Below are 26196 nucleotides of genomic sequence, written 5' to 3'. Positions count from 1 at the left end.
CCATGGCACAGTGCACAGATGTAATCGAAGTCAGTGACGGTCCCAGCAGTGTGGTTACATGGAGGAGGAATGTCCCAACAACTTCAGTGGTGTGGGCAAGCACCCACCACTACATCAAGCACAGTGCCTTTTCAAATGACTACTACTGGTGTGGGACCAGTGGATTTGGGAAAAGCTGGACTGGATTTCGGAGTGGACTCCTTTTACACAAAAGCCAAGGAGATGTTTTTCTCACTATCATTCAGTCCCTCTATTCAATTTCAGAAACAAAAGAAGGGAAACAGACTAATTAAATTCTTGTACATCATTTTTTTTTTTTTTACCAAGATAAACCTCTATGAGCTGATATCCTTGTTACCCTTTTTAGTGTGACAATCGCTTATTTTTCTTTCTTTTAATAGGATAAAATGTTTAATTATATCATATTTACTATTGCAATTGTTGTCATTCTAGCAGTATCATTTTGCCCAGGAGTATTTAAATGTGGCTCCAAATCCTCCCTGACGTTCAAACCAATTTCTGACTTTTTCAATGATTTTGTTGTTCCTTTGAATCATTACATATTGATTTAAATATGTACTTGAATTTGATCAAATGGTGAGTAATGTACATTATACAGTCCAGTACACTGGCCATATGTCTCCAGTCAAATATTGATCACAGATTGCGCTCAAAGAAATTCCAACTTGAACAAATATTAAATCATCGTCTGAGTTGAGATAAAAGACGCAGCCACACTAAATATCACAAAGACATCTTTAATATTTAAGCCGCTTCAGTGAACAGCACTAATTCTCTGTGATCTCCAACTTCAGAAACTTGACTCTGCCTCCCGCCTGGTGTCTGTCTCCGCCGTGGTTTCCCTCCCACTCCTCCCTCGGTGACAGTTCAAAGTCTGGCAGCAACAGCCATCAGCCTGAAATGCACCTTACAATTTAAATCAGCCCACCAATCACGAGCCTCTTCGGCCGTAACAGTCTCTAGTAACATTTGCACAACAAAAGGGAGGCTAGCTGATTCATCAACCCCCCCTCGCCTCCCCTTTGCTTCACTCCCTTTCCCTTCCACCATGACTCCTCCTCTCCTGCCTTTGTGTTCGAACCCAAAATCCCCTTCTACCCCTGTGACCCTCCTCCCCTTTGCACTAATCTCCTTGCACCCATTGGATTGAGTGCTTCTGTATTACCTCTCACTGCACCAAGACTCCCTCACCCTGCACCCCACAGGACACACATCACAGTCTGGCCTCATTTACAGGCCCTCCTCCTCCTCCACCTCCTCTGTCTTGCATGGATGAAGCATGGACAGCAACGACAGCACATGGAGACACAAAGTGTAAATTTGGCCGTGGACTTGTTCTGTAAACAGTAATGACAATTGCATGAGCGTAATCCTGGACACCTCGATGAGTGCTCACTGGAACAAAATCTACTGATAAAAATCCTAATTTATTCTTCAGTTGTGTGTTTTTCATTAATTTCTACAATGATATCATGTGAAATCAGAGGCAGTTTACAGGCCTGGTCTCTTTTCTGTTCCATTTCAGTCATGGTCACATTACAGCTACAAGGGCCCTCTTTGTAGGCACTTAAAGACCCCCACACATACACATAACATGTAAGGCTCCCACGGGGTTTGAGGGTGGCCAATATAGAGTTTAGCCTTTGCTTCGCTTTGTATTTCACATTTGGTGTTTCTATAGCAACAGTGATCTCAGAGAGGGACAAGTGGACCCCCCTCTCCATTTTGAACACCATTAACATACCCCGCCCCTGTCTTGGGTTTAGTGGGGTGTCCCACACCAACAGAGGAGGCAGCGCTTAGCTGTGGTTTAGTGGGGTGAGTGAAAGCTGAGGGATTAGCATCAGGGAGTTAACAACCTTTTTAATCATTTCAGACTTATAGACTGTGAATTACAGTAAAAATACACCATGAACCTCTGCAACAGGTGTAAAGAGGAATGCTAAGTAGAAATTAGAGCTCTTGCTTTTTGTTTTCATAACATTGAGAAACATACCTGTCAAACATGACAGATGAGTGATGGGGGGCATTCGTTTTAGATGTGCTAGTTTATCAGTTGGCGACAGGTAAGCAGCATCAACAAAACAGACGGAGTTCTGTCACCTTCTGATTATCTTAGAGCTCTAAATCAATTGTGTCCTGGAACAATCAGTCACGTCCTCTTAAAGATCCTCCTCATCAGTCTGAATAAAGCGCTGTCCCTGACAGCCGTGGAAGCCCTCTCCCATAGGCTGTCCTGCTTCCACAGTCCCCGCCCCTTCCTCTCAGCTCTGACCTCTGCCCTGTGCAGCCGTTTGTGGAGACGCCAGTAGAGGCCAGAGTCAGGCAGGACCCCGACCACGGGCGCAGTGCGAGCCAGGCCGAGTCTGAGGACCTCTTCGTTCACACAGTAGCTCCACATGGACCCCTGCTGGAGAGATGAGGGAAGACAAGCAAATGAATTCATGGGATATAAACCATGAGTCTGACATGAAGTAAAAAACTATGACAAGCCACAATTTCTCTCAGTTATTAGACACCTCACCCTGCTTCGAGATACCAAACAGTGCAGTGTGTCGTCTTTTCGGCTGATAAGTTTTAGCCAGACTGTTTGGGCAGGAGACAGGTTCTTCTGCAGCCATTCCCTGCCCTCTGGAGTCAACTCCACCCCTGCAAGATGCACAAGTATCGGGGATGTGGACACACCTAAAGAGGACAAAAAAGGGCTATATGGCTTACAGCTAAACTGTGGAGCTCTAGTTATGCAAAACACTTTAATACTAGTGCTGATATGATAGCTGAGTCTTGGTACTGATGTCAAAATGATGGCTTTTCTTTTCATTACCTCAGATTGAGAAATATAAAAGTGTTGTTCCATAATTTTCTTTCTTCTTACAAAAGGAGCTACACTTTTTAAAAGTCTAAAATTGACTGAGCTTTTTCAAATCAGCAACTAAATCACTGAACAAACGAACAGCAGTAAGTTATCTTTGTGCGGCAGCCACAGAAGCCACGAAATCAAGAGGTCAAGTGGGATAAAGGTAAAGTTTGAAATAGCCGCTCCTGTGAGTCCTCCACAGTGAAGTTGCTGATGGAGCAGTCTATATGAAGCACAAGCTGCTTGATGTTATTGCTCAGTGATTTGATAAGACAGCTAACAAGCTTACCTGTCACTCTCACTCATGAACAGATGATCAAATGCAGCAGAGTCTGACGTTACAAAGACAAAATGTCACAACCACATTTTTGGTGTAACAAGATTGAGACTGTGTGTGTGTGTGTGTGCGCCTTCATGATTCGAGTCAAACACCCCCAACAGTACCTTTGTGTTTTGAGAGTAATGGAGAGAGGACCGGCAGGTAAATCGGGACATGCTCCACTTCAACTCCTCTCTCTGTGATCGAGTGAACTTTCCCACGAAGGCTGACGTTCCTCTCAATGAAACGAGCGGGGATCTCAGACGCAGCTTGAAATTTGGTGATCTGAAAAGGTGGAATGAGGCAACTGAGTGGCAACGTTTAATGACTCACGAAACGTCTGGAAATGCATTTCATTAACACCCCACAAGTGAAATGTTATAATACGCAATGAGATCTGGGGTTATCCGGGTCAATCGATGGAGCCTTTTAGTCTTGATGAGGCTTTTAGTCTGAAATAATCCATATAGTTTCCACTGATGAGTATCATCAGTGGTGGAATGGAAGCACATGTAGTAAAGTACTGGACTTACGTAGTATTGTGACATGTGCGTACTTTAATATTTCAATTTTATACAACTTTATCCTTCCACTCCACTATATTGGAGAAGGATATGTTGCACTTTTTATTCCACTTCATTTATTTAACAACAGTTACTAGTTACTTTTTACAATATAAACATATGAGGCAGTACTGTATTGCTAATCTTCCCAGTCGTGTACAAAGTATCTAAAATTGTCTCCACAGTGACGAACATTACAATTCTTTTGCATGTATTCATAATAGAACAATGTAATACTCCATCATAATATGACACTAATACACTAATATGACAGAAGCCATTCTGCATAATAAGTACTTTACGCATTGTGCTTTCTGTATTTTTGCTCAAGTAACATTCTGAATACAGCATTTTTACTTGTAACAGTATTTCTACTTTTATTTAAGTAAAGGATGTGAGTATTAGTGTCAAATCCAAAGTGTGCAGCCTTTCTCTCTTACCAGTCTGATACTCCTTGCTATTACAAGAACGCCAGCAACTGCCAGCCCGGTGCTTATGTTCTGTGTGAGAGACAAGAGAGCAGTGAAGGCTTTAGAGCTGACAGGATGACAGTGATACCATCAACTCAGCTCAGCGTGTGCAGGACAGTGACAATGAGAAAGATTTTGACAGATATAATAGTGACACGGGGGCATCAAAACCCCAGTGGGAACAATTGGTGATGCCTGACAGGATGTCTGGTCAGTGTGGTGATTTTACTTGACACCATGTGGTACAGAGGAGCACATTAGAGGGAAATGCTCCAGAAAAGCACCCATCTTTTGCCAGTAAATAGGCTACTTCTGCCTAAAGGACTAAACATAGATGCACAGGTGAATCAGTACACTGAGGCAGTGAAGTGACCATATTGCACATTCATGGCCATGCAGCGGCAGCCAGCTGCAGGTCGCACAAAGGACACTCTTACCCGCACAAGTGTTAAATTATCATCTGCGAACTGAGATATAACAGACACGATGTTATGAGATGCCTGCTTTCCCTGATCTCTTTGTTGTCTGACAGATCTTCCTCCTTCGGTTTCTGTTTCTCTGGAAGACTCCGGCATGTTGTTGACATTTTGTCGACGCATCTGACGCTCCGCCTGTTTGGGAGGGGTCTACAATGGCATCGCTTGTGTAAAGTCTCCGCCCTGTGGTGTGGTGTGGCTATGACAGGATGGCGTGGAAGTGCGCCTGAATGCATTAAGTTGACATATGTTATGAAAGCACATAAAATTGCAGTACTCTGCACCGTGAATGGCAACTACCAAAAGCTTCTCTTTGCACAATAATCCAGCGGGGGGCAAAAGTTTTTCCATGCACATTGCATCTGAGATTTATAGGATCATCGTAAAAAAAAAAAAAAATGCCGCTTTGTCTGCACAAGTTGACCTAGATAACTTCATATCTGCAGCATAAGTCAATGCACAAAGGAAAACAATCAGTCAAACAAAAGAATCATCTTCTTATTTATATTCTTATTTGACATAAATTAAATTCTGCTCCAAAACGCGTTTCCTCAATACGTAAAAAAAATAATCATTTTCTTGGAGGGGTCACATGCAGCAGATGCTGCACAGTGAAACATGATTAGTTACAGACAGCGCTGAGGAGTGACCACTGTCTGTATGACAGATGCACTGGAGCTCTCATCTTGTAAACTGTGAAGTCATGGAGCTACTTGAAGACAGATGACGCCCCCATTACCACAAATTGGCCAATAGGAGTTGAGAGGCAGAGTTGTCCTCCTGGCCGCCATTAAAGAATTCAATCCATGAACTGAAATAATGGAAATCTGCAGGACCCATGGATCAGGCAGAGAAAAGTAGCCGATGAGTAGTCTCGCTAATTTGGCATTTCACCCGTTTTAAGAGTAGTTTTACTATGACGGAGCACTGTGATGGTTTTAGCGAAAGGGAGGGCGGTGTAGATAATTGTTTTATTTAGATAGCAAGCTAGCGTTGGAGCTCTGGTATGTTAGCTTTTGTGCTAGCAGGCTAGGAGAGATCAGGGGGAGGGGAGAGTTCCTTTGCTTTGAAATTGTTTCAGATCAGCTAGCTGGCATTAGCATTAGCACACCAGGGACTAAGCTTTTGGGGTGAAGTTTTTCAGTTTTCAAGCTCGTATTTTTTATTGCGCATATAACTTTTCTGGTGTTTGATTTAACGGTAGTCCAGGTCATGTTAACGTTGACTATTTCATTTTAAGGTAATGTAGCAGCAAGCTTGCGGCTAACCAGATCAGACAATACATTTCAAATAGGATTGATGAATCGAATAGCTAGAAGCTTAACGTTACAGTTGACGCTATCTGGCTGCCTGTCTAACGTTAGCTTAGCTGCGGGGCTAGTTGTGGCTAGCGCCGGTTAGAAGTTGCCTGTTTGACTAGCGGTAGCTAACTGTAGCTAGCAAGTTGGTCAGCGCTTTAACGGGATAATTGCAACTGAACATCGCTTCGCCAGCGAGTTAAGAAGACCAGCTATTGCCCTCGATGGTGATTGAGACAATGGACTTTAACGTTACAACCACGCAGTGAAAGGATGAGTTCGTGCTTTGTACCAAACGGGGCCAGTTTGGAGGATTGCCACTCCAACCTCTTCTGCCTGGTAAGTCTCTCTGATGTCTGCGCTAGCTAGCGTTAGCTATGATACTGAGAGGCCAGAAAGCCATTTTGGCTAATCAGGCAACAAGCTTTGTAACGTCAGTTGCAGACTGGCGTGAAGGCATCGGGCCTGCAACTTGCAAATCGTGATCGAGCTAACTTTCAGAACAGAGACAGCGCATACTGCACATTAACTATGTTGAATAGTTTCTCGTGAACAAGGTTTAATCGTGTGTTTACACTGCTTTGGTTACAGAAATATCCAGCTAGCATGAACGGTAGTTACATGATGGTAACAGGTCAGGCCAGCAGGGGAATGATTTAAAACCTGTCAAAAACATCTTGTTTTTCTTAGATTAAAGTGAGCCTGAAATATGAAATCATGTACATTGTGAAATATTAGTCACAGAGTTGCTGTTAAAAATTCTACCAACTACTCTGACATTAGAATAACTTGCAGTGGTGCGTCACTAGTTCTTAATAGCTGGTGAGTAAATTACTGCATGACAGTTACTTCAAGCACCATTGCGGTGTCATGTGCAGAAAGTATTACAAAACTTTCCAAGATGTCAGCAAGTATCAGATTTCATTTGTGTTCATTGAAAGTAGTTTTCAGTATGACAGATCAAACAGTCTTAGCTTCTCATCACTTTGAGTGTATGGGAAAGAAACACAAACAGAGTTATTATGCTGGAAACAACAGTTTATTGGTGATCGATGATTCATTCTGGTATTGTTTTTTTTTTTCTTTTTTTTCCTTTTTAGGCCGATTTGACTGGAATAAAATGGCGGCGTTTTGTGTGGCAAGGACCCACCTCTTCGCCCATCCTTTTCCCTGTGACTGAGGAGGACCCTATCCTGTGTAGTTTCAGCCGATGCCTGGCGGCAGACGTGCTGAGTGTGTGGAGAAGGCACCACACCCCGGGTCGCAGAGAGCTCTGGCTTTTCTGGTGGGGAGATGACCCCAGTTTTGCCGAGCTTATCCACAATGAGCTCTCAAGTAAGTCCATTCAGCATCTACATGAACATCTCTGTGTGCTCTGCAGGCTCAAGATCAGTGTTTGTTATATTCACAATATAGGTGATTCCTCTAGAATATACAGTATTTCATTCACCAGTGTAAATAGCAACTATTTGTGCATCTACCCTAAATTACATTTGTATTTTCATACAATCAAAGCAGTTAGTTCAGTGCTTTGGAATTCGCACGACTATTTTAGGCGTTAAAATCAGATGAAAATTCTAAGAGTGCAATGGTTAATGTTATTAACAGATACTTTCTAGAGCTGTGCTGTGTTGACAGAGAGCAAAATCGGCCCATTTGTGGCAACTCTGGTCATGTTTAAACAAGTTTGGATGACAATGCCAACCATTCTAAAATGCGGTAAAGACTTCTAACGCAGCTTTAATGATGCAGAGTCTGATGATAATAAGCTATGATAGACTAGCTGATTTGTGGCAAATGGGTCTTTTAAAGTCTCTAAAGCCTCATGGAATCCATTGGCTCTCAGCCACGGAGGTTCAGACTTGTATGGTAGCGTAAGAGCAAACTGTTGTGCATCACAGGCACCTAACACAGTCTTGATTTTGGAGGAAGGGTTCGCTCAAGCTTTAATTGTCATATGTGTGAAAACAATTTCCCTCAGGGGCTGCCACACCAAACAGGTATACTGTCTCCAGTCTCAAGAAGGGTCAAGTGTTGCTTGAAGAACACCCAGATTGGTCATTACAGAAGCAGAAAGAGCAACATTTTTAGAAATCGTAGCTGAACTGCAATGATAGGTGTAAAGTTTAATGTTGGAGTTGGAAACACATTTAATCATTTTATGTAGCATGGCTCTTGAAAGAGCATTGTTGACCAGACCAGCATTCAAAAAATGTGGAACTCAAATGTTTTTCATATGTTCACGTGGGTCACTTCCTGTGGTCAGTTGTTTACAAACCAAACTAATAGTCCCTGTATGTGTCAAACCCATTGAGCACCACAGTGTTTTCATTTAACAATAAGGCAGTTTTCTTTATCAAGAAGGAGAAAGCTTTGTTTGAAGTGTCTGCTTTAATGTATTTGCCTTGTTTTCAGGTGAAGAGGATGGTGAGTGGGAGAGTGGCCTGTCCTACGAGTGTCGAACGCTCCTGTTCAAAGCCATCCACAACCTGCTGGAGCGCTGTCTCATGAACCGTGGCTTTGTCCGCATTGGCAAGTGGTTTGTTAAGCCATACCAGAAGGAGGAGAAGACCATTAATAAAAGGTATGTCCTGTGTCCTAACAGCACACAAAACAGTCCTATTGTTAAAAGCCCACACTCAGCTAATGGTCAGGTCACAAGTTAAAGCTAGGGCGCGTTCTGTTTGAATGAGCCGGAAGTACTTGAACTTCTATCTGTCGTATTGGTACAGCAGCACAGTCATGCCATACTTGGTTATCTGTTGCTCTGGTCCATCAGCTTTCCATCAGAAATTCTCCTCTCACTCACCCACTCCTGACTGATTCTGCTTTTGTCAATGTTAAGCTGCTGTTGCTGAATCTCAACACATCCTACTGGTGTTTCACAATAAAATTCCTGTCAATAAAATGGAAGACATTGTGCCGTCTAGATAGCCTGAACAGTGTCAGTATGGCATTTTTTCGTTGGAGTTAAATAAGCTCAGACGTCAGAGTCAGACAAAAGTATCGGTCGTCTAAGTTAGTGACAGCATGTCAAGCTGTCCAAACCAAAGTAGCCAGAGTGAAGATCTTTGACTCACATCAGGAACATCCCGCTTACACGTGTCTGAGGCAGTGTCTTTATAACACAAAGAAGCAGCACAATATGCTGAAAATTAATATGGCAACAGAAAAGGATGTTGTGAGTTGTACTTGTGCTGGAGGGCTGAATGTTAGCCAGTATTTGGTACTGGATTAGTGGTCAGGATCTGCAGCATGTGGGGGTTGGCTGTTATCTTTCTAAAGAGACGGATTTACTGTAAAGTGCGACATATTTGTTGGGAACAATGCGTGAACCATTATGCCCGTTAAAGATGGATGATTGTGTGTTTTAAACATACGTCGTGCACTGCAGCGGGGAAAGCCTTCTTGGGCAGACGTCCTCACTGTTATGAAAGTTGTTCTTTGAACTTTCCATAACAATTCCTTGCCTCCCATGGCCTTTGATCGTTAAAATTCCCATTTGGGATTCAAATGGAGAAATAGTGCTTTCAGCTGTTTTGTTTGGACTATATTGTTATAATCTGATGACTCTTTCTGACATTGAGGCTTCGTCTTCTTCATAAGAAAAATGGCTTGAACAAACACACACAAGGCTTTCCTTAAGCAGTGTAACCACGAAACTGGACTTTTGACTGCGTACCTGCTGCTCTGATTTAACTCCTCAGAGATTTAAAATTTGTTAAATCAGTTAGTTTTTTAGGCAGTTTTGACAGGATTATTGCATTTTTTAATTGCATCAATCAGCTTGACACACTGGTTTAATAGCCATCCAACATGTTGCATCATTTCTATATCAGTGTAGACTTTTCTAAGGCAATAGAGCAACTTTTCCAGTGTAATGTTTAATGTCCACACCTCGTTTTCCCAACTGCACGGTAAAAAGTGCTCTGTGCTGTTATTGTTGTTCTTGTTGTAGAAATACAAGCTTGAGGTGAACCAGCAGCGGCATATAAATAACTATCAGGTTCAGAGTTGGGTTCTGTGCAGCTGTATTTCTTTCCCGCTTGCACATTAGGGCTGTCAACAAATATTCTTAATTTGAACACACGTGTATATGACCAGTTGTATGTATTTGTGTATTCTTGAGCCTGTACAGAAGGTGGAAACAATTTTCCTTGCAAAGGGACAAATACATCTAAATCTAATGTAATCTAAATCTGATAATGACTTCTTTTTTAAACTGGGAAAATGAGTTGAACTCTGACATATTTAAGTCTCTGTGATGATAACATCAGGTGTAACTTATTCCAGCGTTAGACGTGAAAATATTCTGGCTCTACTCGTTCTTACCTGGCTGCTTCTCTGATGTCCACCCTCCTCTTCTGATTCGGTGAACTAAGAGTTTATTTTGACTAAACCAGAGTTGGTGGTGATTGTTGGAACAGTGAAAGATGAACCAAGAAGGTTTTGGTGACTTTTACTTTGTTTATGTTGAGGTTGGATGCAGTGTGTTTTACGATGATAAAATGACTGTTTTCTCTAAATGGAGTTTTGTGGGTTTGGCGAGAGCGATGCAGCGGCTGTTTCTGGTTCAACAAAAAGGATTTTACTCTTTAACAAACAGATCTATCTCTGGAGGGATCCTTTCCATAATGTTGCCAGACACTTATAACAATCTGAGCCTGTCAGTGGCAAAAAAAAACACAGCTATTTTAGTGGACGTAGATTGACGGTCTGCAGACACCCAGAGGGTTACTTTGCAGTCCGTTTCGCAGCTGCAGCACTCACTACTGGACCGATTTCAAAAACTGTTGTCCCTATTAGTCACTTGGACACAACAACATAGGAAAAGAAGATCCATAAACACAGATAATATTTGAACAGACGTTCTCCCATTCGTCCGGGACATAGAAATCTTCCACAACACAGGGGCCCACACAGAAACTCTGCACACAACATGACTTTCATTGATTGAACATCAAATGTAGCCCAAGCTGAAATTAGCAAGCAATTCAACAACAAGGTACAGGACATTATTTTGTTGATTTTGTAATGTGTAAGTATGTAGATCTTTTAAAACACGTGTTTCACATCATTCTTGGTCAGTTTTGACAGCCCTGTTGCACATAAGGGTGGTGACATAGATTTAGCCCCCTCCCCTTGCTCTTGAATGAGGGGGCTGGTGTATCCTGGAGTTCCCTAACAAGCTAATTTGAGCCTCTGCTTCTTGGCTGCGTTGATCCAAGCTGACTTGTGTTTGATGCACAGCCCTTTGGCTCAGCTCCCTCTGGCAGCTTTGGCAACGGTTTGGTTAGCAGCTATATAAAAGAGTTGTTGCGTAGAACAGGAGGGGAGTTCTTGCTCACTGTTCAGCTTCTGTTTTTGCATAAAGATGTCTACAAGTGTGTGTTGAGGCAGCAGCGCAGCACCTCTAACAGAAGAGTCTGGCAGCCTCGCTGTCGCCTGCCCTCTCTGGCTGGTAAACAGGGCAGCCTTTGGAAAATGCTGAGTGTGCACTGTGGTTTTACAGCAACCATGTCAACATGTACTATTTTAGTTCATTTAGCCTCCCGGCCTTCCAGAAGTAGTTAGAAAATAAATCTGAATATTGTTTTAACATTTCAGGACTATAATAATCTCCCATGTGTATTTTTGACTTGTATTTTTTGATAAAGGTTCAGACTGTAGTGAAACAGGGTGAGTTATGTGCGCTATCTAATGGGAAGAATTAGCAGGCCTTCGTGTCTCTGCCTTTTTCTGTGGAAGCAACAGTTGTCACCTGAAAGCATGATATGGATCAAAGTGCTCAACCAACTACACAAGGAACTGTACGTCTCCCATAGTCTCCACCCCTTTTCAGCCCTCTCTTTCTCCTTTGAGTCCCTCTCTAACAATGATGGAGAGCACTGATAACCTCCCTAGCCTCCAGGGGTTTACATATTTGGGTGCTGACTATGAAGTGAAGCTGTGTTTTTTACTTCATGCTTTGGGGACGGCTTGGGGACAAATCTCTGCAAATATTACAATGCCTCTGTCTTTCACTCACCTTACAGCGAGCACCTGTCGTGCGCATTCACCTTCTTCGTACACGGCGACAGCAACGTGTGCACGAGCGTGGAGATCGCTCAACATCAGCCCCTGCAGCGACTGAGCGAGGAGCATCTCAGTCTCGCCCAGCAGAGCTCCAGCCCCTTGCAAGGTAGGAACACAGCAGCCATGCATACGTCAGTCATAGGAAGGGAAACGGCATGCGCTGTAACCACTCAGCTACCAAGGCACATTATTCATGCCTTTTTAAATACATTTTCCATTGCGTTTATTAGTGAAGTCATCCAACATCAGTTTTCTGACTCCTCTCTGCCCTCCAGTCATCCTCAGCCCATACGGCTTGAATGGGACCCTCACCGGTCAGGCGTTTAAGATGTCAGACCACCCTACTCAGAAGCTCATAGAAGAGTGGAGGCAGTTTTATCCCATCAGTCCAAATCCCAAGGAGGTCCAGGAAGACAAGATGGAGGATTCGGACTGGGAGGACGACTCCCTGGCAGCTGTAGAGGTCCTTGTTGGTAAGACATCTTTATGTTTAAATGAGGTGTTGAAGGTGTCGTGCTAAACTTTGTATGATTCATGAAAGTGAAAGAAGAAGACATTTTTCTTGGGTCTGAGTGGTACAGACAGGATGGAAAGGTTTGAGAAAGTGACTTTATTTTTGGTAATTTCATGGCATTTCTGGACAAATGATACACGATCTGAAAAGTAGTAGCTTGACCTTTCAAAGATTGACTGAAGATCAACGCATAACTGCAACAGAGCCAGTAAAGGTTCAATATGGCCTCCTTTGAAACATTTATTTAGCCCAAGAAAAACTTCCATAGAACCTTGATTGAACTGAAATGAAGATGACTGGCTGTTGAAATTCATTACAGTTTAGCAAAAACGTGACCCAGTCAATAACTGCGTCTGTTCGGTTGCAGCGGGAGTAAGGATGGTGTACCCTTCCTGCCTGGTGCTTCTCCCCCTGTCGGACCTCCCTGCTGTGGTCCCTCAGGGCTCAGCCAACACCTCAGGAAGCCTGTGTGGTGCTCAGCAGGGCCAGGCTGCTCACAGAGATCCTGCCATGTCCTCCGTCACTCTGACTCCTCCAACGTCACCAGAGGAGGCTCAGACTGGTAAGATCTGGAGCACATTGAGCAAAATTATACACATTTCTCAGCCTGAGAATCTGCACACTAACACTATTGCTCTTTTTTTTTGCCTTACCTTCCCTCATAGATTATCAGCCTGCCCAGAGATGGCTCAAGTTGTCCTCTGCATCTGATGGCTACAGCTCTAACAACACTCTTCATGGGGGTAAAATCCCTCGCAGGCTGGCAAGCCAGATGGTGGAGTCTGTGTGGCAGGAGTACAACATAAACCGAACCGGGCACAAGTATGTTCAGCATCATCTCTTCCACAAAACTAGCTTTGCCGGTCAAAGAAGTGCCCCCTGCCAGACTGATAAATTGTCAATCTGCTCCTTTTTACCAGGAGGAAGTTTACAACCTTGACCAATGGGACCTGTGAGGAGGAGTCCGACAAGACTGGACTTTGGGATTTTGTGGAACCCATTCACAGGCCACACTGCAACTGCTCAAGGTCTGCGGAACCGTGTGCATTCACAAGTGATGTTTGTTTATGATTAAAGAAAGTATTTTGTAAGCATTGTTTTTTCCACATAGGCATAAGAATCAGAAACAGCGATCCAGCAGCACCTCAGGACACCCACCTTCATCAGGCCAGCCTACCCAGCCGGCCCCCAAGCACAAGCTGGGCGAGAAGCTGGAAAAGGGGGAGAAGCAGCAGAAGAGGCCGCAGACGCCTTTCCACCACCGCAACTCTGTGAGCGAGGAGCAGTCCCTGGAGCCGCAGACCCAGAGGCTTTGTTTGAGATCGCAGGAGGAGGGCTCGTATCCCAGCCTGCATCATGTGGACACGGTGCCCTCCAAAGCCCCCACGCTGCACACGCACGGCCCCCCCGCAGACCTCGTCGGATCGCCGCCTCCCCCTCCTCTCAGCCCCCATCCCTGCGACCACGTAGAAGGTGACGTGACTCCAGGTGGCATGAAGAACTCGTCCACACCCATTCACCAACCGTTCTACCCGCCGTCAGTGGAGCCCTGTCTGCTGCCGCAGAAGGGCTCGTCTGAGGAGCCTCAGCTGGAGAACATGCCTATGCCTCTCCCCTTCCCCCCAGCTTACAGCGAAACCTTGGAACCCACTGTCTTTGTGGGCTCAGCCATCAACCCCAATGAAGACTCCACCCACAACCCCTGGAAGTATTTCAACCTGCCCAGGAAGAAGTCCACCAACTTCCTGACACCCCAGCTACCTATGGATAAAATCAGAGACGATTCTGGGGGAGGTGGAGGAACAGAAAGTGTAGTGTCCGTCACCGAGTGAGTATTTCATTACTCATCCTCAGCTGTGTTAAAACAAAATGTAGCAGTGTATTTAAACAGCATGCCAGCATGTGTTTGAGCATCTCTGCACAATCTTTTTGATCTCAGGTTGATGTCAGGCTCCACGCAGCCCCTGAAGGTGTCCCAGGAGCTCGTCAAGACTTACGCGCAGCGGAGAAACAGCCATCTTGCCTCCGCCACAGGAGACGGAGAACACAGCGAGGAGCCAGACCCTTACGCCTTTGTAGAGGGAGACGAGGAGTTCAGCTTCACCGAGAAGAAGGACAAGCCTGGAGCCGAGAGAGAGGGCAACAAGAAACACAAGGTGGGTTCCGGACAAGGCTTGAATACCAGGTTGAGATCCCACAGAACTTCAGCGAAAATCTGCTTCTGTTTCCTGATAAAATACCTGCTGGAACCTGGGATTTTCAGCATTTGTGCTTGTACTAAATATATTTTTGTACCTATATTTTATAGTCCGAGGAATAATCATTTTCAAATGACAGAGCAGTCTCTGGTCCTGACGAGGCTCTGAAAACCAGAACAAAGTCAGTTTGTGGTTTTAAAATGTATTTCCTCTCAGGGCTTTTTGCTATATTGTAGTAACTAAGTATCAAAGTGTAGTTATTGAGTGTAACCAAAAGGTGCTTGTATCAGACATTGTCAGGTAGCAAAAGATAGCATTGAATGAATCTTGTTGACTTACTCTTTTCTCAGGATTGTCTATAATTTCAGGCTGTATTTTTTTATTGGATTGGAAGGCTGTTATTGTTGAGGTATTGATAAATGTTCCATTATTTTGGTATCCGCACTGAAACTCTCAGTGGTGTTGAAACAAGCAGTGCCCAGCTGTGCCATTATTCCAGTGAGATTTAAAAAAAAACCCAAGGTCAATGTTTGGATGTAGTGTTACAAAAGTAAACAAAAGTTCTTCAAAATAGATTCAGAGATATAGCAGCAAATATGCTTTTGTTTGTTTTGGCAAAGTTTTCTTGTAAACAGACAAACGTGTTTACGCTCAGGTGCAGGAGGTGTGCATGTGCATGTTCGTGGCCCACTCGTAAAAACAAGCCTACAGGTGGAAACAAACTCAACAGAGTACCTTTTGCATGGTGTGGTATTTCAGAAAGTAATTATCAGAGCTTTGCACCCAAGTGAAAATGGCAGCAGTTAACCTGATACATGCTTTGTGTGAAATTGTGTGATTCCTATGACATTAAAATACCTCCTGTGATGTCTTTTGTTTTTTTACCCAGGGGGACGAAGGAAGTGGAACTTCAGCAGATGGTGAGAACATCTTCCCTTTGTCCACTTGGCCTCTGGATTTTACACTTAATGGAATAAAATGTGTGGAGTTTCGTGTCTTATTCAAGATCCCCTCTCCAATTTGTTTTGCGGTGCAGATGGTCAGGGTCCATCCGGTAATAAACCTACCGCCTCGACCAGCCTCATCCATGAGAACGACTTGGCCGTGTCCTACAGCGACCTGGACAAAATCTTCAACTCGGACGAGGACGAGCTAGCGGTAAATGCATCAGTATGATGGTGGAACTTGTTAGCCCAAACGTTGCACTTCTCACACTTTAGTGGTCTAATTTGATTGAGAACTGCCCGTAAGGCCTGTTGAAACACTGGAATGGAAGATGTGTTGAGTATACGCTCTTGTTTTTCTCTGTCTGCACAGCCTGGATTCAAAAGAGCTGGAGTTAGTACAGAGGACAAGTTCGGCTGTAAAGAAGCTAAAGCAGCCACGTTGGACCCCCTGTCTTGCATAAGTAGGGAGACAAAGCATCACTTAATCATTGTGTGTTGTAACTTTTTTTACACATGTTGTTTCAAGAGAAGTAATAATATCTTATTTCTCCAGGCTCAGCAGACCTGCACCAGATGTTTCCCACCCCCCCCTCCCTGGAGCAGCAGGGATACTCTCCCATGAACTCCGGCAGCAAGGATAGCCTGGAAGCAGGGGCGGGCCTCACCCTGTTGGACGGCAGCCAGCTCAACAACCACTTCAAGATGGAGGTGGAGGAGGGATTCTGCAGCCCCAAGCCATCTGAAATAAAGGTACAACATGCTGCACACCTGCCAAGTGTGGAGCGAGTGGAAAATGTAGCTTCATCAATGTTGTTCACCATTTTTACTTTGCCTTTAGGACTTCTCCTTCGTGTACAAGCCGGAGACGAGTCAGCTGTTCATTGGCTGTTCCATGTACGCCCCCCTGAAGACGCTACCCAGCCAGTGTCTGTTGCCGATCAAACTGCCAGAAGACTGCGTGTACACGCCCAGCTGGACCCTGGGCAAAATGGAACTGATGCCCCCAGTGACGAATATCAATCTCCTCACCAAAGACAGGTTAGTGCTGTCCTTCATTAGCAGACAGTGTTCCTCACAGCACCACTTTACAGATGCCAATAATATACCTAGTGGATTTTCGTGTTCAAATGTTATGTTCATGAGCTTGTTTATTGTTTGAAAGCAACATATCACTGACTGTATGTATTCCTCATCCAACGATGCTTTAGAAACTTTAGCTGAGCCCCACACATTCACATGGCATTCTGTCGTGGATGCTTGTGGTGGTTTTGAATTGTCAGAGGCAACACAAGTATTTCTAATGATGTAATTCTAACCAAGTAACAATAACTGACTGTTAGCAGCAGAGATTCAGATGTTTGACATGAAAGTGACAAATCCAGTTTCAAATTATAGTCTGGAAAAAGCATTTATGGTATTTTTTTTTTTTTTTTTGTGGAAAATCAGTTTGTATCACTGTTCATCTCTCGGTTACAGTAATGTCCCAAGTGTGGAGCCAGACTACAGCCAGACCTACACCCCTCAGACCCATACACCCTTCATGTCCAGCAGTGCCCCTCCCAGCAACAGCGGCACAGGCATCCTGCCCTCCCCAGCCACGCCGCGGTTCTCCGTGCCCACGCCTCGCACACCACGCACTCCACGGACGCCCCGCGGCCCATCGAGCGTCCAGGGCTCGCTCAAGTACGACAACTCTGACCTTTACTCGCCCGCCTCCACTCCCTCCACCTGCCGACCGCTCAGCTCCGTTGAGCCGGCCACCGTGCCCTCCATCCCAGAGGCTCACAGTCTCTACGTCACCCTCATTCTCTCCGAGTCGGTCATGAACCTCTTCAAAGACTGCAACTTTGACAGCTGCTGCGTGTGCGTCTGCAACATGAACATCAGAGGAGCAGACGTAGGCGTGTACCTCAAGGACAACGGCGAGGCCCAGTACCCCTGCACTTGTGGCTTTAGCGCGGTCGCCAACCGACGCTTTGGCCAATCAGCCGGGCTGTTTCTGGAGGACGAACTGGACGTGGTGGGACGGGGTTCAGACTCCAGTCGGGACACAGAGCGGTGTTTCGAAGAGCTGCGAGCTTCGCACAAAGCTGGCAGCCTGACGGAGAAACCTCCAGATGAGCTCATCCTACTACTTCAAGACCAGTGTACCAACCCTTTTGCCCCGATGGCGGGCGTGGAGTACCCCAAGCTGAGCTCAGCCCCCAGTTCATTTCTGAGGGTGGAAGAGAGAGACTGTTACAATGACTGCTACATGGCACTGGAGCATGGCAGGCAGTTCATGGACAATATGTCAGGAGGCAAAGTAGACGAAACACTAGTGAAAAGCACCTGTCTTCATCAGTGGCCAAAATGCAAATGTATGTATTTTTATACCACATTTCCTCTTACTTCAAGCGTATTTTCCCTCTTTTTTCTTTTCTTCCTAATTTCAAACGCGGTAAAGTCTTCTTTGTTTTTCCTCTTGCAGCAGCAGACATGAGCAAGCTGTTCTCTCAGGACGTCCTGCGGGTGTTGTTGTCCCTCCAGCCTGTGCTGCAGGACACCATCCAGAAAAAGAGGAGCGTGCGCTCCTGGGGCGTTCAGGGACCGCTCACCTGGCAACAGTTCCACAAGATGGCCGGGAGGGGATCATATGGTACGTGGAAAGTGTTTGTACCTAATCAGTCTGATCTCCAACAAGTTTAGACATCGGTTTGGAATATTGTGGTTGATGAGATAACTGTTGTCCTCTTTTCTCTACAGGTACAGATGAGTCTCCTGAGCCTCTGCCCATCCCAACCTTTTTGGTTGGTTATGAGTATGATTTTGTGGTGCTGTCTCCTTTTGGTTTGCCCTACTGGGAGAAGCTTCTTCTGGATCCTTTTGGGTCCCAGAGAGATGTGGGATATGTTGTCATCTGCCCAGAAAATGAGGCTCTGCTTGGCAGAGCGAAGACCTTCTTCAAAGATTTGAGCGCTATGTATGAGGTACGCACCTGGTGTGATAAAACTCATCCCTCTTGTCCTGACATGCCCACAAAAACAATTTCCTACGCTTGTGAAATGATTCCCACTTTTCATTTTTGCATTCACTTTCTTTTTCTTGACAGGCATGCCAGCTTGGGCAACACAGGCCCATCTGTAAGAGTCACCCCGAGGGCGTATTGAAGGTCGGCACCACAGAAGGAAGGAGCATGACAGAGCAGCCCCTTAGTGACTGGTTCCTTAAGATGGCTGCCAGAGACGGAAACAATGAAGCCTTTAATAAGCTCAAACTCTTCGCTCAAGTGTGCCGCTATGATCTAGGTAACATCTTTACTTGTTAATCTTAAGACCCAACATTGGCAAGATGGTATGGTTAATAAAGAAGATAATGGATCTTTTTCTTTTTCCCTGTCACCTCCTTCAGCTCCGTACCTGTCAGAGCAGTCTTTGGATAGCTCTCTACTGTCCCAGCGCAGCCCCGTTGTGGCCTCCTCCTCTCAGACCTCCAGCTCTTCCAGCACCTCCTCAGGACCCCAGAGCACCAACACTACCAGCTCCAGCACCAGCTCTGCCCAGGTCAACAGCACCCCTCCCTCCTCCTCCTCAGGCTCCCAGACCATCGGGGGAATGGCCTCAGCCAAGCCCAGCTCCTACTCGCCGTTTGGGACAGGAGGCTTGCAGGGCAGCACGGCTCAGAACGGACCCCAGTCGAACTCACAGGGTGCAGGCGGGCCGGCGGAAAACGGACCCTCTGCCAATCAGCCTCAAGGGCCCACTGAGGCCCCAGAGAGGTAGGCTACCACACCAGCAAGCATGTGTAGTTGTTTTAATACTTCATTCAGACAAAGCCATCACGCCCTGCAGCATGAGAGAAATGTAGTTTATTGATATACTCTGATTTCACTTACAAAACATTTAATCTCTCAGTCAATTAACACTGAACTGTTAGTCATTTTGGAATACTACAAGCCTATCCAGAGCTGGCACACAAGTACGTGCACAATGGACTCTAATAACACTGAAAAACGCTGTCTCAGGGTCTGTTATTTTAAGCGGTGACGCTTCCTGTAGTCCTCAGCTGTGAAGAGTGAGCTGTCTTGCATGCATGTCATCCAGTGGTGGGTGTGTGTGTGTATGTGTGTGTGTGAAAGGCAGCACATCACGTAGCAGAGCTCAGCGAGTCATCACGTGTTGTTGTCAGAGGGACAGCTGAGTTGTGGTGGTGCTCCGAGACAACGAGCAGATGGGAAAGATGAATAGTTCCACTGACTTCAGCTTATATGTTTGCTTTTAGTTACACAAACAACACTAAACTGCTCAAGCATTTCTTCACTGGGAAATTTTTCCTTCTGACTGCCCACCCAAACGTGGGAGAACTCAGTATTTGTGCATTCAGTCATTCAGTGGACATAACGTACTTCTCTACTGGAATCTAGATCCCTCCAGTGAATTAGGGTTGCAGTGGAATGAGATTTTCACGATATGATAACCATCTCAGAAAACACTCGCTGTATATAGTATTACACAATTATTATCTGTACCAAGACTGTAGAAGAAATGAAAACAAGGTTTTTTTTAACAAACATTATAATTTCACAAAATATCATGTCCTGACAGACACGAAAGTTGATATAAACTTAGATTTTTAAAAATAATACTAATACAGTAGAATTCAATACCATAGCAAATGTGCATGGTGTCAGTTTTCATACCACTGTGTGCAGTGAAACCAGTATTCTGCTGCAACCCTACAGTGAATACTGCTCCGTATTTAAAATGTAATAACACTGTACTGTGTATTCATGCAGAAGTGACATTAGAAGATACACGTGACACTGAATGTTGACACTTTGTCATTTGGCTCCTTTGACATGAATATTGTTCTGACACCGTCTCCCCTGTCAGGTTGGGTGTGAATTTGATTGGTGTGCTGACCTCTGGCTCGTCCGTGTTGTCTTCACGTACAAACTTTCCGAATCCTAATTGGCCTTTTCTCATCAGCACAATGGAGAGAGACAAAGTGGGGAAGCCAACAGACGGAGAGTCCCACGCGGTGTCTTACCCGCCTGCCATCGTGGTGTACATCATCGACCCCTTCAGCTACGAGGACGCAGACAGAGAGGTCCACTCCAGCAACTACACACTGGGCCTGCTGCGCTGCTACATGGAGATGCTCCAGTTCCTGCCTGCTCGTATCAGAAACGCTGTCTCAGTACAGGTACGGGCCAACGTTACAGTCTTATGTCTTATATAATGGTGTGTGTTTAGAAGTCTGTCACAGTGTAAAGCAGAGGGACAAGTTTAAGTTCTCCCAGTTCACTTTCTGCTGATTGGCTGTGATGGATGTCATGCTTGCCTGTTTAGTTACAGCAGAGCAGGTTACCAGCAGGAACAAAGGGAGGTGAGAAGGAGGAGGGGACCTCATTAGCACTAATAGAGGTGGTAGCTTCCACACCTGTGATGTAGTGACACAAGAATGCATCAACATGCCGGAAGGAATGTTGGAGCTCTGGAGGTGTGAATGTGTTAATGGTTTCAGCATCAGTTTCAACAGGTTTAATGTCCTTCTACTTACAGTTTGACTCTGTGTCGTTCTTACTGTTTTCATATGAAGAACTAGAATATAATAAATATTTGATTTCACCAACACTGGCAGGAGATGCATATAATCATACCCATTAATTGCAACATGCATACCCCTGTCTTAGAAGAGGAAGTTGTCATAAATTATTAACATCAATAAGAATAAACAGCATAATTGTGTAACGCTGTGTCTTTCCACTAATTGTCAATAAGCCAGTGTGCAGGGACACATTTGGGGTTAACAGCGGTGGTGTTTATGTGCTGTTGTGATGTTATTTGTGTCCCCTGTGTAAAGAGGAAATGACTTATTAATGAAAAACAAAAAACAGTAACCACTTTGGAAAATGTGTAGAGCTGCCAGTGATGTTTACATACAGAGGATCCATCACTACATTCTCAAAAGTTGGTTGCTCTAGAGCAGATCAGCACAACAAATGTGTTACCACATCTGTCTGAAGTACCACTGTTCTCTCGTTCTCGTCAGATCGTTCCCTGTCAGTATCTGCTTCAGCCGGTGCACAGCGGGGAGCGGCACGTCTACGGCCAGCACCTCAAGTCGCTGGCCTTCTCCGTGTTCACGCAGTGCCGTCGGCCTCTGCCCAACTCCACCAACTTCAAGGCTCTGACAGGCTTTGGCCCCGGGCTTGCCATCGACATGGCACTCAAGAACCCGGAGGTAACTGCCTGTAATTCTGGTTGTGTATCTGAAACAGCTGACGTCGGGTAAAAGGAAGTCACAGTCACACACTGTGCTGTTGTATCCTCTAAACTCATGTTTTCCCTCTGTGCAGAGGCCCGAGTGTCTGCGTCTGTACACGCCGCCCTTCATTTTGGCTCCTGTGAAAGACAAGCAGACGGAGCTCGGGGAGACGTTCGGTGAGGCGTCCCAGAAGTACAACGTCCTGTTTGTCGGCTACTGTCTGTCCCACGACCAGCGCTGGCTGCTGGCCTCCTGCACCGACCAACACGGAGAACTGCTGGAGACCTGCATCATTAGCATTGACGTACCCAACAGGTACGTGCACTCACGCACAGAGAGAAAAAAAAAAATCAGTCCCACAGGACCGTTGGTTAAGTTATTGATAAAACTGAGTCCACGTGTTGTGTCTGTTACAGGGCTCGCAGGAAAAAGGGCTCAGCCAGGCGAGTGGGTTTACAGAAGCTGTGGGAGTGGTGTCTCGGCCTGGTGCAGGTGACATCGCTGCCATGGAGGGTGGTCATTGGACGGCTCGGTAGAATGGGCCACGGCGAGCTGAGAGGTACACACACACACACACACACACACACACACATATGAAGCTTATTTAGATGCATGGACACACACTAATGCTCACTTACCTTGTCCTGGTTCCAGACTGGAGTATTCTGCTGAGCAGGAGGAACTTGCAGTCTCTCAGTAAACGTCTGAAGGAGACATGTCGGATGTGCGGCATCTCTGCTGCTGACACTCCCAGCATCCTTAGCGCCTGTCTGGTTGCCATGGAGCCCCAGGGTTCCTTTGTCATCATGCCAGGTAAGTGAAAATACTTGTATGGTTATTTGGAGCCCAGGGTCCAAGTTCTCGAGCTGACTCCAGATCTTTCCTCCGTCTCGTCTCTGCAGATTCTGTGTCTACGGGTTCAGTGTTTGGTCGCAGCACCACGCTCAACATGCAAACATCGCAGCTGAGCACACCTCAGGACACATCCTGCACACACATCCTGGTGTTCCCCACCTCGGCCATGGTGCAGGTCAACACCAACACGTCGGAGCCCATCGACATCAACTTCAACCCCATAAATCCTGGTATGATTAAAAGAAAAGCATCACTTCTTTATATCCGAGAAAGATTCTGAACCACTAATGTTGCATCAGGTTGAATTTGACCCACAGTCAAACCCTGAGTTCTGCGCATGTTTCTCTCTCTGCAGACGGATCTGATGGAATGGGCATCTTTGACCTGTTTGACAACGACATGGTGGATCCAGACCTCATTAACATCCTGCCCAACTCCCCCACAACCTCCCCCGTTCACTCCCCTGGCTCTCACTACCACCAGGGGGGGGATGGAAGCAAGGTCTGTCATCTTTTTGTAACTCAACTTGATTAAAAAAGGAGGGAAAAGAAGCACAATTTACAACTTAGTGTCAAAATGTGTTGTCCCAGTGAGCCTGACGTTTGAAACAGGAGATTTGAAATGTATTATCTGAATAAAGACACACTTAAATGTGTGCTGCTGTGTTCAGATAATGAGGAAGCAGCTTGTGGGTAAAGGAAATACAAACGCCCTGAGCTCACTGTATCATACGTGGTGCCATTAACAGGATATAAATAACATAAAACGGCTGGTGTTGTAGAAAACAAGTCTTGCTCTGTTCACTGATTTCGTCGATGTGGTCTTGCAGGGCCAGAGCGCGGACCGTATGGAGTCCCACGAGGAGGCTCTGAACATCCTGCAGCAGCCGATGGCTCTGGGCTACTTCGTCTCCACAGCCAAAGCTGGACCACTGCCCGACTGGTTCTGGTCGGCCTGCCCTCAAGCCCAGAACCAGTGCCCACTTTTCCTCAAGGTACATCAGCACTAAGCTTATTTTCATCATAAATTCAAGATTCACGGCCTGAAACCCAAAGATAGTTTTACTTTACAAGCAGGAACCAGAGAATCTTTGAATTAACTTGTTCCTCCGTCTTCTCCGTCCCCAGGCCTCTCTGCACCTGCACGTGTCTTCTGTCCAATCAGACGAGCTTCTCCACAGTAAGCACTCCCACCCCCTGGACTCTAACCACACCTCTGATGTGCTCAGGTAAGCTGCTCCGATCAGAAGAGTCTTGTCAGGTGAAGAACTGCGTGTTGAAATTAGGAGAATGACGTGCATTAACGCTCTGCCCTCCCTGTGCCAGATTTGTTCTCGAGCAGTACAACGCCCTCTCCTGGCTGACGTGCGACCCTGCCACCCAGGACCGACGCTCCTGTCTGCCCGTTCACTTCGTGGTGCTCACCCAGATGTACAACTTTATCATGAACATGCTCTGAACTCTTTAACGGGATCAAACTGCTGAGATCTGACCGGATGGATCGCTCAGTCGAATCGTGGATTTCCTGCTACGAAGGATCCCCGACGCTCAAAGGACCTCACACTCCATCAGGGCAGACGTGGAGGAAGCAGCCCCCCCCCCCCCCCCTCCTCTTCCTCCCTCACTCAACACTGACTGACTGGAAGTTTCCAATCAACCAATCAATCAGATGCCAAGAATCCATTTTAGCATTTTGGAAGATCAAGGGACGTTTCATAAAGGAGAATAAATTGTCTTTTTAATGACTGTAGATTGCAATCTATGAAATTTTATCTTAATGAAATGCCTGCATATATTATTTATTGTAAGTTTTTAAATGTGGAATTTTTAATGCTTAATATCTTTTATATATTACAAATCCTAGAGGGTGTGTACATCTCACTGTAAAGGAATTGGTTTAAAAAGTGTAATTTTCTCAATTGCAACACGGAAAAACCTGTTCAAGTGAATTTGCTGTAGATTGCTTTTAGAATATTATTTTTTCAAAGGGTACAGACCTTTTTATTGCCATGCTGTAAAAATGAAGTAAGAGCTGGCCCGGGCATTTGTGTCCCACCCAATGAGTGGATGAGACTTACCTCTCTGTCTGCTTCGGCTCCAGAGTCTCTCGCACAGTAACTCAATGAGCTCTGAAGAGGAATTAAAAGGTACATTGTCAGATTATATATTTTATATAACAGATTTAGGTAATTGTGTGTGTATATGTGTACATATAATTGTGTGCCGCTACTGATGGTGCAGCTTCTGTTTTAGGAATAAAGTGCGTCTACCTTATCCTCTTTGTTCTTGCTGGCTTGTTTTTGACAGGTTTGAACAGCTTTGGGTAAATAAATATTTCTCCTCTTTAAAAAAAAAAAAAGTGCTCCAGTGATTTAATGTCCTGCAGACTTTTTAAAAACAGAAAAAGACGAGTTTTACGGCTCAAGAATGACTCATCCTGCACTTGGTCGCAGCCTGGTAGCATCTTAGACCACCTTTGCCTCGTGTCCCAATTCCATAATTCACACTAATTGTACACAGCATGTGCTATAGACTGATCTCCAATCAGTACACAAAAAATCAACATTATTATACTGGACCAAAAAAAACAAATGGCAAAGACTTCATGTTTCTGGAGCTTTTTCACCATCAATTGTAATTTATTTTCCTTTTAAACCTACAAATAGCTGCATTCTCTGAGCATGGCGGCCACTATCAGTCAGTACAAACAGCCTGTTTTTAGTGTGTGTACTGAGCAGGTTTCATTTCAAATATACACTACATACACTTTAACCTGCACATAATCAGTGCTAAGTACAGAATTTAGACAGAGCTTATGTCTTTGAAACGGAATGAATGTAACATTTGTAGCCTCAAAGCCAAAGTTTTCTGAGGGTCCCTCAGAGAAAAAAGTTCCCCCCAGAGTTCAGTGGTCCCTGACTTTTACAGTGTAAACTGACTTTCATATATAAAATAAGTGATGTTCCCCTTTTAACTTGACAGATGCTTCAGAAGCATCATTAAAAACATGCTATACGATGAATTCTTATGACATGAAGGTGAGGCCATGTACTGTAAATGGTGCCTTTGACCAATTAAGACAAAGACATCTGTCAAGTTTCAGTATTGAATTGAGTTGAAATGAATTATTTCCATTTTATGCAAATGTCCAGTGAAAACCATGCATCTCCAAATTTGGTGATATTGAATTTTAGTGATAAACTGCAGGATTACATCTAAAACCTCTTGGATTAGCTGAAAAATGCATTGTCACAGAGCTGAAAACAGGCTGTTTTTCTCATGAAAAGTTGACTTTAGAGATGCGTGGTTCTCACAGGACAGCAGCACTAATAATCATACACTTATAAAATAAGAT

General features: G+C 45.0%; 2 protein-coding genes across 3 annotated transcripts; one reads left to right on the top strand and one right to left on the bottom strand.

Annotated features, from left to right (window-relative positions):
* Positions 1–742: 742 nt before the first annotated feature.
* Positions 743–4841, bottom strand: c18h3orf33 (c18h3orf33 homolog (H. sapiens)). 2 transcript variants are annotated; one of them, XM_076734371.1, is made up of 5 exons: positions 4668–4837; positions 4201–4260; positions 3323–3482; positions 2546–2706; positions 743–2428 (listed from the first exon to the last, which is right to left on the bottom strand). In XM_076734371.1, exons 1-5 carry the CDS (start codon positions 4827–4829, stop codon positions 2174–2176), a joined length of 798 nt encoding a protein of 265 aa, XP_076590486.1. In that variant the 5' UTR covers positions 4830–4837; the 3' UTR covers positions 743–2173. The 2 variants fall into 2 exon arrangements, with proteins under 2 accessions (XP_076590486.1, XP_076590485.1); XM_076734370.1 differs by having other exon boundaries at positions 744–2431; positions 4668–4841.
* Positions 4842–5504: 663 nt separating this feature from the next.
* Positions 5505–25115, top strand: LOC143323198 (mediator of RNA polymerase II transcription subunit 13-like). Its single transcript, XM_076734905.1, has 30 exons — positions 5505–6343; positions 7105–7339; positions 8420–8588; positions 12040–12185; positions 12355–12552; positions 12961–13155; positions 13259–13415; positions 13514–13621; positions 13705–14421; positions 14533–14749; positions 15681–15711; positions 15828–15949; positions 16109–16199; positions 16292–16488; positions 16577–16776; positions 17215–18098; positions 18209–18376; positions 18484–18707; positions 18830–19025; positions 19129–19495; positions 20706–20922; positions 21772–21963; positions 22079–22302; positions 22404–22546; positions 22642–22800; positions 22890–23072; positions 23198–23343; positions 23672–23836; positions 23970–24070; positions 24168–25115. The coding sequence occupies exons 1-30, from the start codon at positions 6278–6280 to the stop codon at positions 24298–24300; spliced, it is 6351 nt and encodes a 2116-aa protein (XP_076591020.1). The 5' UTR covers positions 5505–6277; the 3' UTR covers positions 24301–25115.
* Positions 25116–26196: the final 1081 nt, after the last annotated feature.

Source organism: Chaetodon auriga, chromosome 7 (genome assembly GCF_051107435.1).
Source record: "Chaetodon auriga isolate fChaAug3 chromosome 7, fChaAug3.hap1, whole genome shotgun sequence".
Taxonomy (NCBI): domain Eukaryota; kingdom Metazoa; phylum Chordata; class Actinopteri; order Chaetodontiformes; family Chaetodontidae; genus Chaetodon; species Chaetodon auriga.
Note: the sequence above shows the minus strand (reverse complement) of the source record. Positions and strands in the feature narration are given on the sequence as shown.